The sequence below is a fragment of the Pomacea canaliculata genome, linkage group LG3, assembly GCF_003073045.1.
Source record: "Pomacea canaliculata isolate SZHN2017 linkage group LG3, ASM307304v1, whole genome shotgun sequence".
In the NCBI taxonomy this organism is placed as follows: domain Eukaryota; kingdom Metazoa; phylum Mollusca; class Gastropoda; order Architaenioglossa; family Ampullariidae; genus Pomacea; species Pomacea canaliculata.
In genome coordinates, this window is record NC_037592.1 from 1,210,505 (window position 1) to 1,225,891 (window position 15,387).

The window sequence follows — 15,387 nt, forward strand, 5'->3', positions numbered from 1 at the left end:
TTAACCACTAAGTCCTCATTATAACCTTTTATTATTTGCACCTCATCACCCATTTATGTTTTATATGTGCATCTCAGATTATTTTTACCTACATGCATAACAACACACTTTACATTGAAATATAATTTATATTTATCGTACCATTCCTGCCATTTGTCAATATCACTTTGAAATGCTATGATGCTTTCTGCATTATTACATATCTTTGTACCATTGGAAAACAACTTTTAAGTACTGAACACCATTTTCGGTAAATCATTTATAAACACAGCTTACAATACCAGTTCTAAAATTCTTACCTGAAGAATTCCACTCAAAACTTTGGCTTTACCTGATTTTGCAGATCCTACCTGTTTTTTGATCTAAGCAAATTACCACAAACTTCACATGTAGCTAAATAGACTAGTAATCTCTCATGGGACTATCTTTACAGCTTCACTCTCATCCAATAATGTTATATCCTCTATTTTATGACTTCAAGCAATTGTGTCACTCATGATCTATTCTTCCTAAAACCATACTGGCATCTATACATGTTAAATTTATTGGTCAATAATTACTAGGAACAAGCTAATTGATTGTGCTTGCCTTTTTCATCATCGTCAACAGCCAGTAAGTTATCCTTTTTCCTAAAAGCACTGATACCCATAGTTAGTTACTGCCCGTTATGCCGGTCGGCACGTAGGGCAGCGACAAAGGTCCATTGATACCCATATTCACCTTTAATTAATGTATCCTGAAAATGTTTTGGGAGTTGCCTTAGTATCCTTAGCAACCTGCCTTTAATACTCTTTTCGGGATTTCCTTATTAACTTTGTACAGCTATTTCTCACTTTTGCACATCCAACAAATCCATCCTTTCCATCAAACTATCAATCACATACTATATACTTTTCTGAAAGACATTATCACCTCGCACTTGCAAGGGTAATTCTTGTTAATAAACATCAAAATTAGGAATGTTATCTTCTGTCTCAGTAAACCCTGATAATTTCTTTGGTTTGATTTCAAGGATGCGTAACGTTCTTTTTCTTCTCTAAGCGTGTTCCTGGTATACATATCAAATGCTCGTACACATATTCGCTGTATCCTTGTTGTGTCACGTATCCGGCATGGTGTACACCCACGTGACATGCTTCTAAAATTAATCGTCTCACATGACATGACTGTAGACCAAACATGTTTCTTCGTCAAAAGAGCTGAGTCCGGCACAGCTGATCGCGATCATGTTTGTGTCGGTTTTCCCAAAGAGCACAATTCAAATTTGATGAATTACAGAGAGAATATTCCTTGGACATTAACCATGCCTCAATAGCAAGAAAGGTTACATTCACATATATTAAGCTGAAAAACAGTTGCTTGGTGACGCGCGTAAAAACGGCACGAAAGTAGCGCCGTGTGCAAGTCAACCGTCACCATAATGATCATGACTGTAGTAGCGAGCCGGGTGAAAATATCAGGGGTGTGTGCAAAATAAGGACGGTCGGAGGTAAGTTCAGCGATTAGAATTATCTAGCTCAATTAGATAATATTTTTGAATCTTTGAAGACTTCATCAGCGTTCCCACTATTGTTGTCAGTCTGCGATTGTAATTTCAATTTTTGTCTTCAGTTTGAGGTCCCTCGTAAATTTAGAATATTCTACGGTGTTTTCCTGACCACCTGACTGGAAATTTCGACGTGCGCATTGATAGTGTGCTGAGGTGAGATCCACTTAAGTAAGCCTTTTCTTTTCTTTCTTTCTTTTTGAAAGCTTGGTGGGGCACTTGCATAAAAGGAATACGAACCATGCAGGAATAAGATACTGGGGTGGATGGTACAAATGGCAAATAATATGATAAAAGTCCTCTTTCCTCTTGAAATTAATATTCTAATTTTGTAACCGAGTTTTTAGATTTTAAAATAAATAATAATAAAGGATTTAGCCTGTTTCTCCACCAGGCAGTGTTATTCAACAAAAGAAAAGCATGAGAAACAAATACAATAGCATGTCTTGTAAATTATTTAAGGGAGAAGGGAAGGAAAGACCCAATTGTGCTGGAGGGTAGTCATAAAGAAGGTGGATTTTAAGACTCATCTGTGGGACGAACTCTGCATAAACACACTGAAGCATCTGGCTTGTCTGGTAGCGTGTCTACAATTGAGACAGGTCTCCCAAGACGAGGTAAAGGAAAATCTTGTCCTATAATCTTCACTGGAGAGTAATAGGTTAGAGACCACAGTTTTCTTTTGTTAAAGGAGCTACTCATTTCATCTCCCTCACTCCCTTATCCTCAATATCTATGGAGTCAGGTTCCTATTCCCAGCACTTGGGTTGACCTGGGGAAGTTTGCTGTCATATACGTTTCAGTCACACTCACCATTTGAGTTTGGATGCCAGTGTGGCGATCTGAAATTGTGTTTTAGAGGAGATCGTGCTTTACGCAGTGCGCATGCGTAGATATTCTATTATGATTTCATATTAACACACATTGCACAAGTTTTAATTTGTATTTGTAGCTATACAATGCAATACCTATTTTCTTTGTCAAGTCAAATATACAAGCACATTTAAAAGTAATATTCCTTCAATCCCTCATCCCAGAAACAAAAATTTGAAACGTTTTACATACTTAAACAGAAAAGATACTTTCCATATCTTCTTTCAGTGTGTGTGTGCACGCATGCATTATCTGTGGCTCTGCGCATGTGCACTGTGAAGCACAATCTCATCTGAAGCACAATTTCTGATCGCCGCACCAGTATTCTAATCGCTAGACAATTCTTGGACAAGACCATAAAGACAACAGAAGCATGGGTGATTTTTAGCCGAGGCAAGTCCAGATTAGCAACCACTGCTGCAAACAGAGGAGTGGTGGAACGTGATGAAAGACAGTACCAGCAGTGTTATTTTGATAAACAATTTTTTTTGTCACAACTTGTTTAGAACAGCTAGCAATAAGTCATAAAGATGACCTCGGGGCTGAAGCACGGGGCCCCTTCGAGAGCGGGGCCTGGGGCGGCCGCCCCATTTGACACCCCCAAACGCCGCCGCTGACTGTAGGAAGATGCTCGGCTTGGGGTGGGTGGGAGGTAAACTCCATTCTGCCAATTAACCCCCCCCTCCTTCCCTGGCTCCTGCGCCACTGTATGCAGGTGTGCATATTCAAATAGGAGTATTAAGACACAAACAACATGAGCACAGTGGCAAATACTACAAATGCACACTTAAATCAATTACAATAATAAGTGTTTTTATTTACTTGCTGTACTCAGATTACATATTGGTTACATCTTTTTAAGTTTTTTTTTTTTTGGCTAAGCTTTATCTAAATTTATTGGATGTTTGAGAAGCTTTAATTTTGTTTTCCTGGACAAAATAAGAGTAGCTTAATGCATAAGGCTATGAATGACACTGTATCAACAGTTCAAAACTTAGAGAGGTGGCAGCCTATCTTTTATCACTCAGTAGGGCAGGCAGACAGTGCAGCCAATTAGTTGGGTGTGAAGACTCATGTTGAAAGGCCACTGGGTGACAAAAGTGCAGTCTGACCTGGTGAAATCTCTGCTTGCACAGTTCTGTAGTTATCAACCATATGAAACTGTTATAAATAATGTGGTCATTATGTGACAAGTAATAATTTTTTTTTGACTTGAAGTGAGAAGGAGGTCTGGAAAGGGAGACAAAAGGCTGAATAGAAGCAAATAACAGTCAGAAACAGACTCTTCCATTAGCTATTTGCTATCAGCTGACACAAACAGAGAATTCTTTGTGCATTTAGTTTGTGAGAAAGATGGGGAATGGGACGGTTGTTTTCCCTGTGTGTTATTGCTCCATTACAGTTATGTGTTTTAGTTGGTGTGTCAGTGTCTCATTTGGTCACACGGACTTACAGAAAAAATCAAATCGCCTCCATTGATATGTCTTACAGCCACAACAACCACCATTAGCTCATGTTTACAGTGCAATCTTTTTTATCATTAGACATGTGCTACTGTGCCTACACCATCACCCCAACAGTCTTTTTTTTTTTTTAATTGTAATGCCTCACTTGTGGCTCCTGTATGGCTGACCTCTTTTTTCTCTACTTCTCATTCTTTTGCCTTTGAAAAATCTCATGAGAATGTGAGACATAACAAAAGTCTTTGTTTTGTTGGTTCATGGTTCGTAAAGTAGAGTAAGGACATGGAGTTAGCAACTGTTAAAAAAATGCTGAAGAACCATTTTGAAATGACGTCATTTGTATACCAAAGTAGCTTATCCTTTTAACAGTACAATTGTCTTCATTGATTTATTTTTGTCTTGAACAATATAAGTTTCAGCTTAAGTAATGGAGTATGACTTAATGAATTGCTGAATTGTGTGTTGAAGGATAAAATGGGGCGATACACAGGAAAGACATGTCGTCTGTTATCCATGCTGGTCTTCACATCTAGTTTTTTCCTGGTGGAGATCGTGGTTGGTTATGTCACCAACTCAATTGCCTTGGTAGCTGATTCTTTCCATATGCTATCAGATGTGGTGGCACTGATTGTGGGCTTTGCTTCTATTCGAGTAAGTAACATGCTAGAATTTTGTGTGAGAATGTCAAATATTCAGCTTAAAAGGCTAAAAGTTTTGTTTGAAAAAGGATTTTAAAATGTTACCTAATTATTACTAAGTGTTTTGTTGCTAAATGGCTAAGCTAGCCCATGAAAAGCTTCTAATTGCTGAAATTTTTTTAATTGGAAAGCAGATCAGTTGTTCTGGACTCTTGTTTCTGATTTCTTTTCTCTTGCAGGTACAGAAACATGTATTAATTTGTCAGCTATATTTATTGCACACACAGGAACATCTGTTAATATCTCAGCTATAGTTAATTATTGCATGGATGTGCTTAATGTCATCTTCATTATCTATGGATTGCTGAAAAATGCAACATAGTCCCTGTTTTGTATCTTAGTCCTCACAGTTACAGGCTTTATTATGCTACAGGTATTGACAGGTGCTCTGAGGTATTCTTTCATTTTCTTTGCAGATATCAAAGTGGCCTTCCCGGAGCAATACATATGGTTGGGTGCGTGCGGAAATTGTTGGTGCTCTGTACAATGCTGTGTTTCTCTTAGCTTTATGTTTCTCCATCTTGGTGGAATCACTGCAGCGACTAGTAAAAGTGGAGGAGATTGAAAATCCCAAACTTCTGTTAACAGTTGGTGCTCTTGGTCTTTTAGTCAACATTATCGGTCTTCTTCTCTTCCATGGACATATGCATGGTGAGTGGTAACAACAAAGCGTTGCTTCTAATGGCAGTCTTCGCTGTTGACTTACTGTCTGCTACCTTATCACTTGAGTCCAGTCTTGACCTTTGACTCAAAAAAATAATGAAAAATGAATCTCAACCAGAAAATAATCAAAATGACTAATAAAGTAAGGAGAAAAAAACTGCAACCTCATTCCATTGTAAAAAAGAACTTGTAAATCCAAAGAAATTGTCTCAGATTATATTTCCAAAAAAGAACATTACAGGCTTACACACAAGTGGTGATCACTGCGATGATAAAGAACAAGTTGAGGGTCAGAAATAGGCTTGAAAATTGTGAGTTCACTAGCTTAGTCTTTTTTTTCCCCTTTTTGAAAAGAAAAGTACATCCTGAAAAATTAAAATCTTCAAATTAAGGCCTTGTTTCCATGTTCAGGAATGTAACTCTTCAAATGTGATTAAGTTAGTTAAATAACTGGATGTTTTACCTTTTTTCTTTACATAGTTTTGGAGTAAAAATGATTGAATATGATAAACACAGGTGGTGGTCTCTGACTGAATAGTTCTGTGGTGCAGGTCATTCTCATGGAGGCGAAGCAGAACACCATATTGAAGAGAGAGAAGCTTTAATGGTCAATGGAGCTGGAGAAAACAGTCCATCAGTTACTGTGCAGATAGAAAATCCACATGGTCACTCCCATTCAAAGGGCAAAAAAAGAACAGGTATGTCTGTTAACAGCAGTAATTCATGGGTGGGTATGTCCTGAGAAAAAAAAATCTTAAGATGGAAAGTAAAATTAAAATTTGTTACTGATAATGAAGGGCCAGGGACTATGAATCGTAAAGCAATAATTCATTGTATTGTGAACGATATATGCCAGTGATAATAGATATCCCTCATGGAAACAGATGTCGCTGTGGCTGTAAATATTTGATTTCATGGGCTGTCATCCAAAATGCAAATCTTTAACAAAGAAGACTTTTCTTCAGCTCTCAAAATTAACAGTACTGCCAATAAATGGAGGTGGGAGTGGCTTTTTGCTGCGAAAAGAAAATGTGAAACTTAGCTTCATAAGATCAATGCTTGTGGCGAAACTTACTGTGTGCTACACAACAAGTATATTTCCCTTCGTTACTTCTGAGAATTGGGTACTAGTATTAAGGTTTTTAGTAGAATAAGAAATTGTGAAATATGAATCATTACTAAATTTTCTGTATTAATAAAATGCACAAGAACGCTGAATCTTTGATAAAGGCTATGTTCTTTTGGCTATACATTTTCTAACTTCTCCAGAAGCTATTAGAGTTCGTTTCAAAAATTTTAGGACACAGTGCACTTTTTGTACTCATTAAAATCACACATACTGAGCCAGAACATTTCCAAGCAGGAGAATTTGTTATATTGAGTTTAGGCAAGCATACTATGCCCATATACAGAAGTGATAGACATTTGAAATTGTTTACACCCTCTACAATCCAACTGCTCAACCATAGATTATAGATAAATTGTCAGTTGTATGTGCACATGGGTGTGTGATATAGCTGGGCCTTAAAAGCGGTTTTATATGTAAGAATGCATGTTTTTATGTTTTGCTGTTTTTGTTACACACTTTCCAAGCTATAATTGCTCATTGGGATTAATAAAGTTGGTCATTTGTCAGAATTGTGAATTATCAAAGACATTGTATGACTTCTAATATGTGTGTGAAAACTGAAATGCATATTCGACCATATGGGACACATAATGTTATATGTATATGTGCTAGTGCTACACAGCTTTTGAAAAGTCTTCAGTCCCAGGAAAATTTCCAGCTCCCACTCAGTTATGTTGGTCCCTATTCCTGCTTTGTACTCCAGATGTCATGGCAACATCAGTGACCTTGTGAAAAGCTAGAAGTTTGCAGGGTTTTTTTTTATTTTGCATACATAACTTTTTTTAACAATGTGTGTTTTACGGGTTATAGAATCATCTTTCCCTGTTTGAACTTGGAACAGATCTTACACCATGGCTTTATATATTTTCTACCAAAACCAGATAAGCACAACACGTGTGATTTTTACACATTTATCATTGCCTAAATGCTGGATTATAGCATACACATTCATTTATCACTGTTAAGATATGTACTTGATACTGTACAGTTATTTATTGCTCTTCAGCAGTGTAGGGAACATTTTACATTAATTTAGGCAGGACCTGTCTTCTGGTAGTAGCTATTTCCCATCTGTTGACTTTGCAGAACTTGTGTCAAAGCTTCTTAGCACATTTTATTGAAATTGTTGGCTGCTTATTAATTTTAAACAATGTGTTTTAGTTAATGTATGTAAATGTGCAGAACATTATGATCTTGTGCAGCCTCGTCATCTCAGATGAATATGAAAGGAGTGTTCTTGCATGTGCTGGGTGATGCCCTTGGATCCGTTATTGTTATTATAAGCTCCCTTGTCATCTGGTTTGCCGAGGGACAGTGGCGATTCTATGTGGATCCTGCCATGAGGTGATAGTCTCATGTTTTACTCAAATGTGTCTTTAACTTGTAAATTATCTCCGCTGTGTATTGTAAATTTATTATGTTTTATATAGTTGCTCAAAAGAATTTCATATTTCCATATGATCTGATATTCAGATCTGTTTTACTTTCCATCTGTGATGTGTATTTCTATGAAACCTACACCAATCCTTAATAACACTGTACATGTTTTATAACCCTTTGATTTCTTATGTGCAGTATCATGATGGTCTGCATTATACTGGTGACAACTATTCCACTCTGTAAGTATCATACCTTGTGCCATTTGGCCATTAAAATCAGTACAGAATGTTTTTAAAACAGTTTAGCTGTTGTAAGGAGAAAACTCTTGAAACTTTTGATGTCCGGAAAGGAAGTCCTTGTGAGAAGGCTTACTGGGTCCATTCATGATGTCCTGAGCTTTTCAAAGTTAAGGGTTCTAAAGTGGTGTCACATTATATATGTAACCTGCCACAACAAATTGAGTCTTAACTTGGATGTTTGAGATTTTGCAAATTGCATATTTTTAAAATGTATAGGTTCTGACTTTTCTTTTGATACAAAAATTGTTCTTCTAGTCCTAAAATTGAGAAAGTTATAAAGGTTTGAAATGTGCAAGTATGGTGGTGGCATTTTTGAGAAAAGCAGGTTCAAAGATTTTCAGCAGTTCCATTAGGTTTATATCAACTCAAAAATTATCTGCTAATGTGGCAAAAATGAGTAGAAAATAAATTGAAGAAAACTACATGCTTTGATATTCCGGAAAACTTGGAGAACTGCTGGGTCACACAAAAATAATTTCTAGAAGCACAACTTGCCAGATTGTTTGTTCATGCAGATGTAAGTTTGTTAAATCAGTCAGTCATCCTTTGACTGGCACCTGTTGTTGTGGGAGGCACATGGATCGACACAGCAGCAGACAGGGCCTACTGTGGTGCAGAGTTAGCTCCTATTTGGTTGTTCAGCATTACTGAACTTGTTGAGAAATTGTACAGCGCTTCGATGAAGTGAATGAGGCCTTCTTCAATGTTGAATTTTCACATCATATGCCCTAGCCCCTTATGGCAGACTCTGTCAAATGCCTTTTTAAAGTCAAAGTTGTGGTAGAGGTTCTGCTGATGCTGAAGATGCTTTTCTATATGAATGTGACATTCGAAGATCTGTTCAACCGTGCTTCTACCTGATCTGAAGCCAGTCTGTTCTGCTAGCAGCTTTTCTGCAGTGATTACGATGCGTTTCCGGATGACCTTCAGCACAACCTTGCTTGGGTGGTGGTAAGGCTTATGGGTTTGTAGTTCTGACACTGTTTGGTGTTTCCTTTCTTCGGGAGGGGTATGATTAGTGACTGCGTCCATTTTGTGGGCCATTCCTTGCACTCCCAGACTCTTTGGCACAGGATAGTCAAGGCCTTTGTAGTTTCTTCCTTACCCTACTTGAGCTCAGCTGGCACATTATCAGCACCTTGGTAGCGAGGGGAGTGGTTAGCAGTGTGATTAACGACTCAATTTGTTTACCCCTAAACTTTTGAAGACAAATCTTTTGATTAATAAATATTGAAAATACAGACTCCAGGTTTTCTGGCAAGGTATAATATGATGGGGTTCTGGCAGAAAAATAGTACTGAAGCAGCATATTTTCCCATTAATTGAATAATCAAGGAATCCATTTTTAAGAAAAGTCAAACTGAATAAAAAATTGTCTGTAATCACCTTTCGAGCCATCTGCTGCATTGCAAGATTGCTTCACGCAAGTTAAGACTCATTTCATTGTGGCGGTCACTTATAGTAATTGAGCACATTTCCCATGTGTAAATTGCCCATTGGGATTAATAAAGTTGGGCATTGTCATTAGTTCAGATACATAATTGTGATTTTTGCTGCAGTGAAGCAGACGTCCCTTATCTTACTCCAGACAGTGCCTGAGCACCTGGATCATGGTATTCTCAAGACCAAGTTGGAACAGGTATCACATTAACGCTCTTGCTTTGAAACATAATGAGTGTATAGCAGCTACAAAATTTTTATTTTGTACACTTTATATTTGCAAACAGTTTAAGTGTGAAAGAACTTGTGCAAGTTATCAGCAAGGGGTATTTGTTGGCTTTTGTCCTGGCTACAGATGCAAGGTTATTTTAACAACTCCAATTTCGATAACAAGCCCTTATACCTCAGACAGGCTCTTTGGCAGGTAGAATCTTGTTTTGGTTCAAAGTTAAGTTTAAAGGTAAAGGTAATCACATAAGGCCTGATGCTTTAAAGCACTAACAGTTTCTTTTTATGGCATACAGCTGGAAGGAGTTGTAGGTGTACACGAGTTTCACCTGTGGCAACTCACAAGCAACCGTATTGTACTCTCAGCCCACATTACCTGTCACAACATGCGAGATTATATGGCCATTGCAGCAAGAGCTAAGGAAGTCTTTCACATTGAAGGGGTACACTCCACTACAATTCAGCCAGAGTTCATAGATGTAAGTTGTTTAATGATTCTTTTATTGTGCCCATTAAGGAAACACCAGCATGGTGTACAAAGTACATCAAATACCATAATACTGTTATGTCTCCTAAACTACGGTTTTTGTTGTGATCATTTTTGTTAAAATAATTCTGTTATATTCCCCATCTCCCCCCCCCCCAAAAAAAAAGGCTTGGTTCATCCTTAAATGCAAGCCTCTGTGTGTGAAAACTTTCATCTGTTGTCTGGCATCTCAGAAAATCTCACACAATGTACATAATGATTGATGACAAAAACAAAGTTTATAATGAGTGGACTTTCGCAAAATGCACTATGCTACTCAAAAACAACAGAAATGACACAGAATATAACTTGTTTCACTTAAAGATGTTTAGTATCACAAGGTTTTTTGGTGGGGGGCTTCCACTAGCTTTGTCTAAATAAGTGTAAACAGGATAAAAAGTAAAACAGTGAAATTTGAGAGAGAAACCAGGCATTAGACTCTTCGCTAAAATGATGGTTTTCTCATAAGTAGCTCTTTTAGCATGCGCAGTTATCTAAGAATAAACTTTAGTACCTCAGAAATGTAATTTCTTTTTTTATCTTCCAGTCCATGTCATCTGAAGGACTAGATTGCAAACTTATTTGTGCAAAGAATCAGGAGTGTATAGAGGACACATGTTGTGGTACCCGCAACAAAGGCAGCGAGAAAAACAAGAGCCTACAGGAATCCACTCCATTAGCAGTAGCCTCATCAGGAGACCAGACTGCTCCACAGATAAAGCACAATGCAAACTCTCCTTCTGGTGATGAGGCCGTCACACCAGCAGAGCCATCCACAGTAAGTGACAATGCACCACCTTATTCATCTGACAAATGAACACAGCTTCTGTGTTTGAACAAGAATTCATTTGGATGAAATGTGGATCTGTGAAGAAGGAAATCTTGATAGTAAATTGCTGTATATGTTGGTGGAAGGAGTGGGCAGCAGCAGAATATAATCATAATCCATGTTTCTAAGGAACATATTTTTTCGCTGCAAAACAGAATTCAGTTATATTCTGGATTGTTTATTTCTAGATTGATGAATTTTTGGCAAGAAAGAACTGATGTATAGTACTGCGTATAGGATGAGAATGAATGAGCAAATGACTTTTTTTACAGTCTTGCATTTTTTAAAATGATGATGTGCATGTAGCTGAACTCAAAAATGGAAGGTGGAGATTAAGAAATTTGTACAGATCATCCAACATCGTCTGCATCTCCGCAAAAGTGTCACACTTGTTTTATGTCTTAACATATCAATTTGTACTGGTATTCTCATTTCTGTGAAACAAAAATCATTCTGATGAACAGTTTTGTGCTTTATTTTATTTATTTTTTTTTTTGCATATGATGGTAATGTTAGGGATGGGATAGAAAATAAAATAGTGTTTTGGTCGATCTGTAAGGTTTGAGATGGGTTGATGGGAGAGTGATGAATGTTATGTAGTGTTCTTGCAGTTTGTATGTATTACAGATGAGGGAGTTTTTGTACACATGTTCTTATGGCAGATAGTTTTTATGTAAGATAAACCGGTTAATTCTGGTACTTTGTCTTGATAATTCTACCAGAAAAAATACTTAAAAAGAATAATAATTATGGATCAAGTTACTCATAGCTTAAATGGTGACATGATTTTAATCATTAGTGGTCACTCACAGCATTCCAGACTTGCTTCTGGCATGAAGAAGTCATGTTTGTCACATCCCAGTCATCTGTTCATAAAGTGGCCTCATGAGGATAGGACCTTACCCTCCTACATTAGGGAGTAAGAGGCTGCTTTAGGTGCTGATTGTTTAGCTGCCTCTACTCTTTCACAGTGCGCACCAAGGTCTGATTGTAAGGTTTCATAAGATTTCAGGTGTTCATATTTTTGTGTTACCTCAGAGCCAGGGACCTGACACAATACATATTCTCTGTTGTGTAAGACTTCAAAAGATATGGCTTTGGTCATTTTGTTTACCATCTGTACATCACATTTTGCATATCTGTGGTGAAACAATCTTGTGAAATGAAACCAAAATGAATTCTTCAGAAAGACATTATGTTTTATAAAGCATTTTCTATTGATGACTTTCCTTAGGCTCAATTTGAACAAAGCAGATCTTTATGGAGGAATGGGTATTGGCCTGGTTCCAGAAAAGTGAATATATGTGGTGTTATAGGCTTTGTGTTATAGGCAGATGTTCCAATTGGGCAATCTAACTGTGATGTTAGGTGAAACACTTCCACCCAGGCTGCAGAGAAACATAAGCTTTTCTCAGACAACTGATGATGTTTAGATTTCAGTCAAAGATACCAACAATATATTGTCAGCATGTATAAGAAAAAAATCAAGATCTTTAAAGTTTCAAACCCATGTGTTTTGAGCTTTTCTTGCATTGAATTGCATTATTAATTGCCTGTGATAACTGGCCTTCTTTTGGTTTTCTGTAGCAGTTGTTGATGACTTGGCGTAAAACTGCTAACTTCTTTGCACTTGTTATATGTCACAATCACTGTCATTCCTAGCAGAGTAAGCATTGTATCTGGAGGTTTTATTTTTCTCTTTTTCGAACTGTAAAACACGCTAGAATGAAGATAATAGTAGACCAGCTTGCTGCTACTACAGATCAATGGTTTAAAATTTTGTCGTTTGATTCTAATAGCCAGGTATGCATGAAATTTAAAGTATTTAAAAAAAATAATAAACAATAAACACGATAGGAAATAAATCAAAATTATAATTTAGGTTTGAAGTTAGGGAGCAGAAATTGTTCCTGCCTCATTCCATTGTTAACTTACATTTCTTTCAAAAGAAATTAGGTATGTCAAATCATGATTCCAAAACGAAAATGTCAGTACAGGCTTACGATGATCTCTGCAGTGTTTGATCCTCTATATAGTGTGGATTTTAATTATCCCGCAACATGAAATAAACAAATGTAAAAAACTCATTAAGAACAAACTGTCAAGAAAAGCCTAAAAAAAAGTTGCTTCATAAAGTGGTCTTGTAAAGGTTAGTCAATATAGTTTTTGTATAGGTAGACTCAAGGATGTAACTGTGGAGATCGCCTGAGGAATAATTTTCTGCAATTGCCGTTAATGGCATTGTTGGTTGTTTCCTGGCGGTATATTAGAATTTTTTAACTCCATTGACTGCCTTTAGAAAATGGCAAGTCAGAGACCAGAGATTTCATGTCTATCTTCAGTGCTAAATACACTTAAACTTCATATATATGCAACACTTATCTGTGTGTTTAGGCTTCTTATGGGTCCTCCCACATATTTTTGATATATAAACTGGATTTTCTTGTGATGGGGCCCAGTTTGGTGTGGTAGCCTACTTCACAACAACCATTTTTTATCCCATTTACTTACCTTTATGGATATCTGGTTGTGAAAAAAAAACAACCCAAACAAGTTTGAAGGAAATTCAGTGAAAAAAAATTGAATTCTACAAATATTTGTCTATGTAGAAAAATAAAAGCTACAATTGTACCTTACATGGTTATCTTTTCATATTAAAAAAATAAACATTCATGCGTCCAGAGAGGAAGACCTGTGGGGCATGACTGGTGAGATTAAAAACTATTTCCTCTTTTTTGTGAAGAAACTGGTCAATGGATCTTAACATATTCAGTACAAATTGACACCATTGAGCTGTAGCTATGAAAATACTTGCATCTGTGGGCATGAACTATTTGGGAAGAGTTAAGGGACAGGATGACAGTATGCAAGTACTTTCAGCATTGTCTGTCATCACTGTAGCTCTTGTCACCAAGTAAATTGAAACATAGCTAGTGCCCATTGTAAAAAGGGGCCTCAACCATTCCCTGTATTTCTATGAAAACTGGCACATCAACATCCATGGGGATTTTGGTGCACAGTGCATTGGCTTTCTCTTCTTCCTCCAATAGGAGTTTTTTTACTGTCCATCCTAGCTGTAGTTTCTTGCATGGAGATTGTAAGTTAAGTGAGTAGTTGTGGCTATTCATTCTTTCTGATGTGAGCAAGATGCTGATAGTACAAATGAACAGTTTGCTTAACAGTTGACTTGGTATACATTATCAAAATTTCGTTCATGAGCTGTTGCCCCCACTCAGCCTGTTAGTATGTATAACCATAAACCTACAGGGACCTGTGTGTGTGCTTTAGAGAGAGAGAAAGATGAATGGGTAGATTACAGCTTACAACTTTCTTCACGTCTAAAAATTGTGTACACATTGCCTGAAGAAACAAATTTTAAGGACCTGATGAAGGAAGGGGAATGGTTTTGCCGACAAACCGTGTAGTTTGTTGTCACAGACAGTAGCTTTGCATTTTTCAAGTTTCAATCAAAGCTCAACACTGGCCAAAATTTAGTCTCCATCTTTGAGGATATGTGTGGTTTGTCAGAAGCCTTGCCTGTACTTTGTATATCCCTATTTGCTGTGATCTTTCAGGACATCTTTTGTTTTTACAGTGTTTTATTCAGAGCGATTTTGTTTAGATGGCTCATACTCCCAGACAAGTGTGTGTTTACTACTTTTTCTCATTAACAATTTTTTGGTCAGATCCCTGCCTGTACTCCTCAGCATTCTGTTATGTTCTCCATGTTTTCATAACATGTTAGTAAAGTGATATTTAGTCAATTTTTGTTCCCCTATTATTTGTAGGCAAAAGCCCTGCTGTCATTCTGAGGAGTGAAAATCCGGTGTGCATGGAGTGGTTTTCCTGAGTGAGATAACATTGATGGTGTTTAGATGGCATTAAAAAAATTTTCTGAGCATCTTTCAGTGAAGACAGTCTGAGACATGTCCCTTTCTAGTGTTCAGGCCAAAGACTACAGTTAATCTGCTGGCATGCTTTAAGTTTCATTTAAGAAAAAATTAGATCACATTTAGATACTTGGGCTAGATGAGACAGTTTTGTTAAGAAGAAACGAATGTGGATTGTTGGATAAAACATACTGTTGCTTTGTTCTTTTCACATGTATTACTGCCACACATTTGCTTTCTTCTGTCTGAGGATGCAGTCTTGCATTAATAATAATGATAATGGAAACTTATAATTCACAGCATCATGACCAAGATTGATCACACCTTTGTGCAGACCAGCAATGATAAATGATAGATAACTGCTAGTGGACAGTGAGGTACACTGAACACACTGAACAACATAAAGATGAGGTACAAAAGTAG

The 15,387-nt window shown here is 37.1% G+C and overlaps 1 protein-coding gene across 5 annotated transcripts; it reads left to right on the forward strand.

The window, feature by feature from the left end:
- Nucleotides 1-1,174: 1,174 nt before the first annotated feature.
- LOC112559526 (zinc transporter 1-like) lies at nt 1,175-14,838 on the forward strand. 5 transcript variants are annotated; one of them, XM_025230850.1, is made up of 11 exons: nt 1,175-1,489; nt 1,612-1,702; nt 2,009-2,163; nt 4,351-4,533; nt 4,997-5,231; nt 5,795-5,941; nt 7,575-7,716; nt 7,948-7,991; nt 9,611-9,690; nt 10,016-10,198; nt 10,793-14,838. In XM_025230850.1, exons 4-11 carry the CDS (start codon nt 4,357-4,359, stop codon nt 11,060-11,062), a joined length of 1,278 nt encoding a protein of 425 aa, XP_025086635.1. In that variant the 5' UTR covers nt 1,175-1,489; nt 1,612-1,702; nt 2,009-2,163; nt 4,351-4,356; the 3' UTR covers nt 11,063-14,838. The 5 variants fall into 5 exon arrangements, with proteins under 5 accessions (XP_025086635.1, XP_025086636.1, XP_025086637.1 ...); XM_025230851.1 differs by lacking the exon at nt 2,009-2,163 and adding an exon at nt 3,638-3,689; XM_025230852.1 differs by lacking the exon at nt 2,009-2,163 and having other exon boundaries at nt 1,612-1,717.
- The last annotated feature ends 549 nt before the right edge of the window (nt 14,839-15,387 follow it).

Excerpts from the sequence above, each read along its gene's own strand:
- LOC112559526 (XM_025230852.1), top strand. The coding sequence starts at position 4,357 with ATGGGGCGATACACAGGAAAGACATGTCGTCTGTTATCCATGCTGGTC. Across the intron at positions 5,232-5,794 it reads CTTCCATGGACATATGCATG|GTCATTCTCATGGAGGCGAA; the intron begins GTGAGTGGTAAC and ends TCTGTGGTGCAG. Across the intron at positions 7,717-7,947 it reads TATGTGGATCCTGCCATGAG|TATCATGATGGTCTGCATTA; the intron begins GTGATAGTCTCA and ends TCTTATGTGCAG.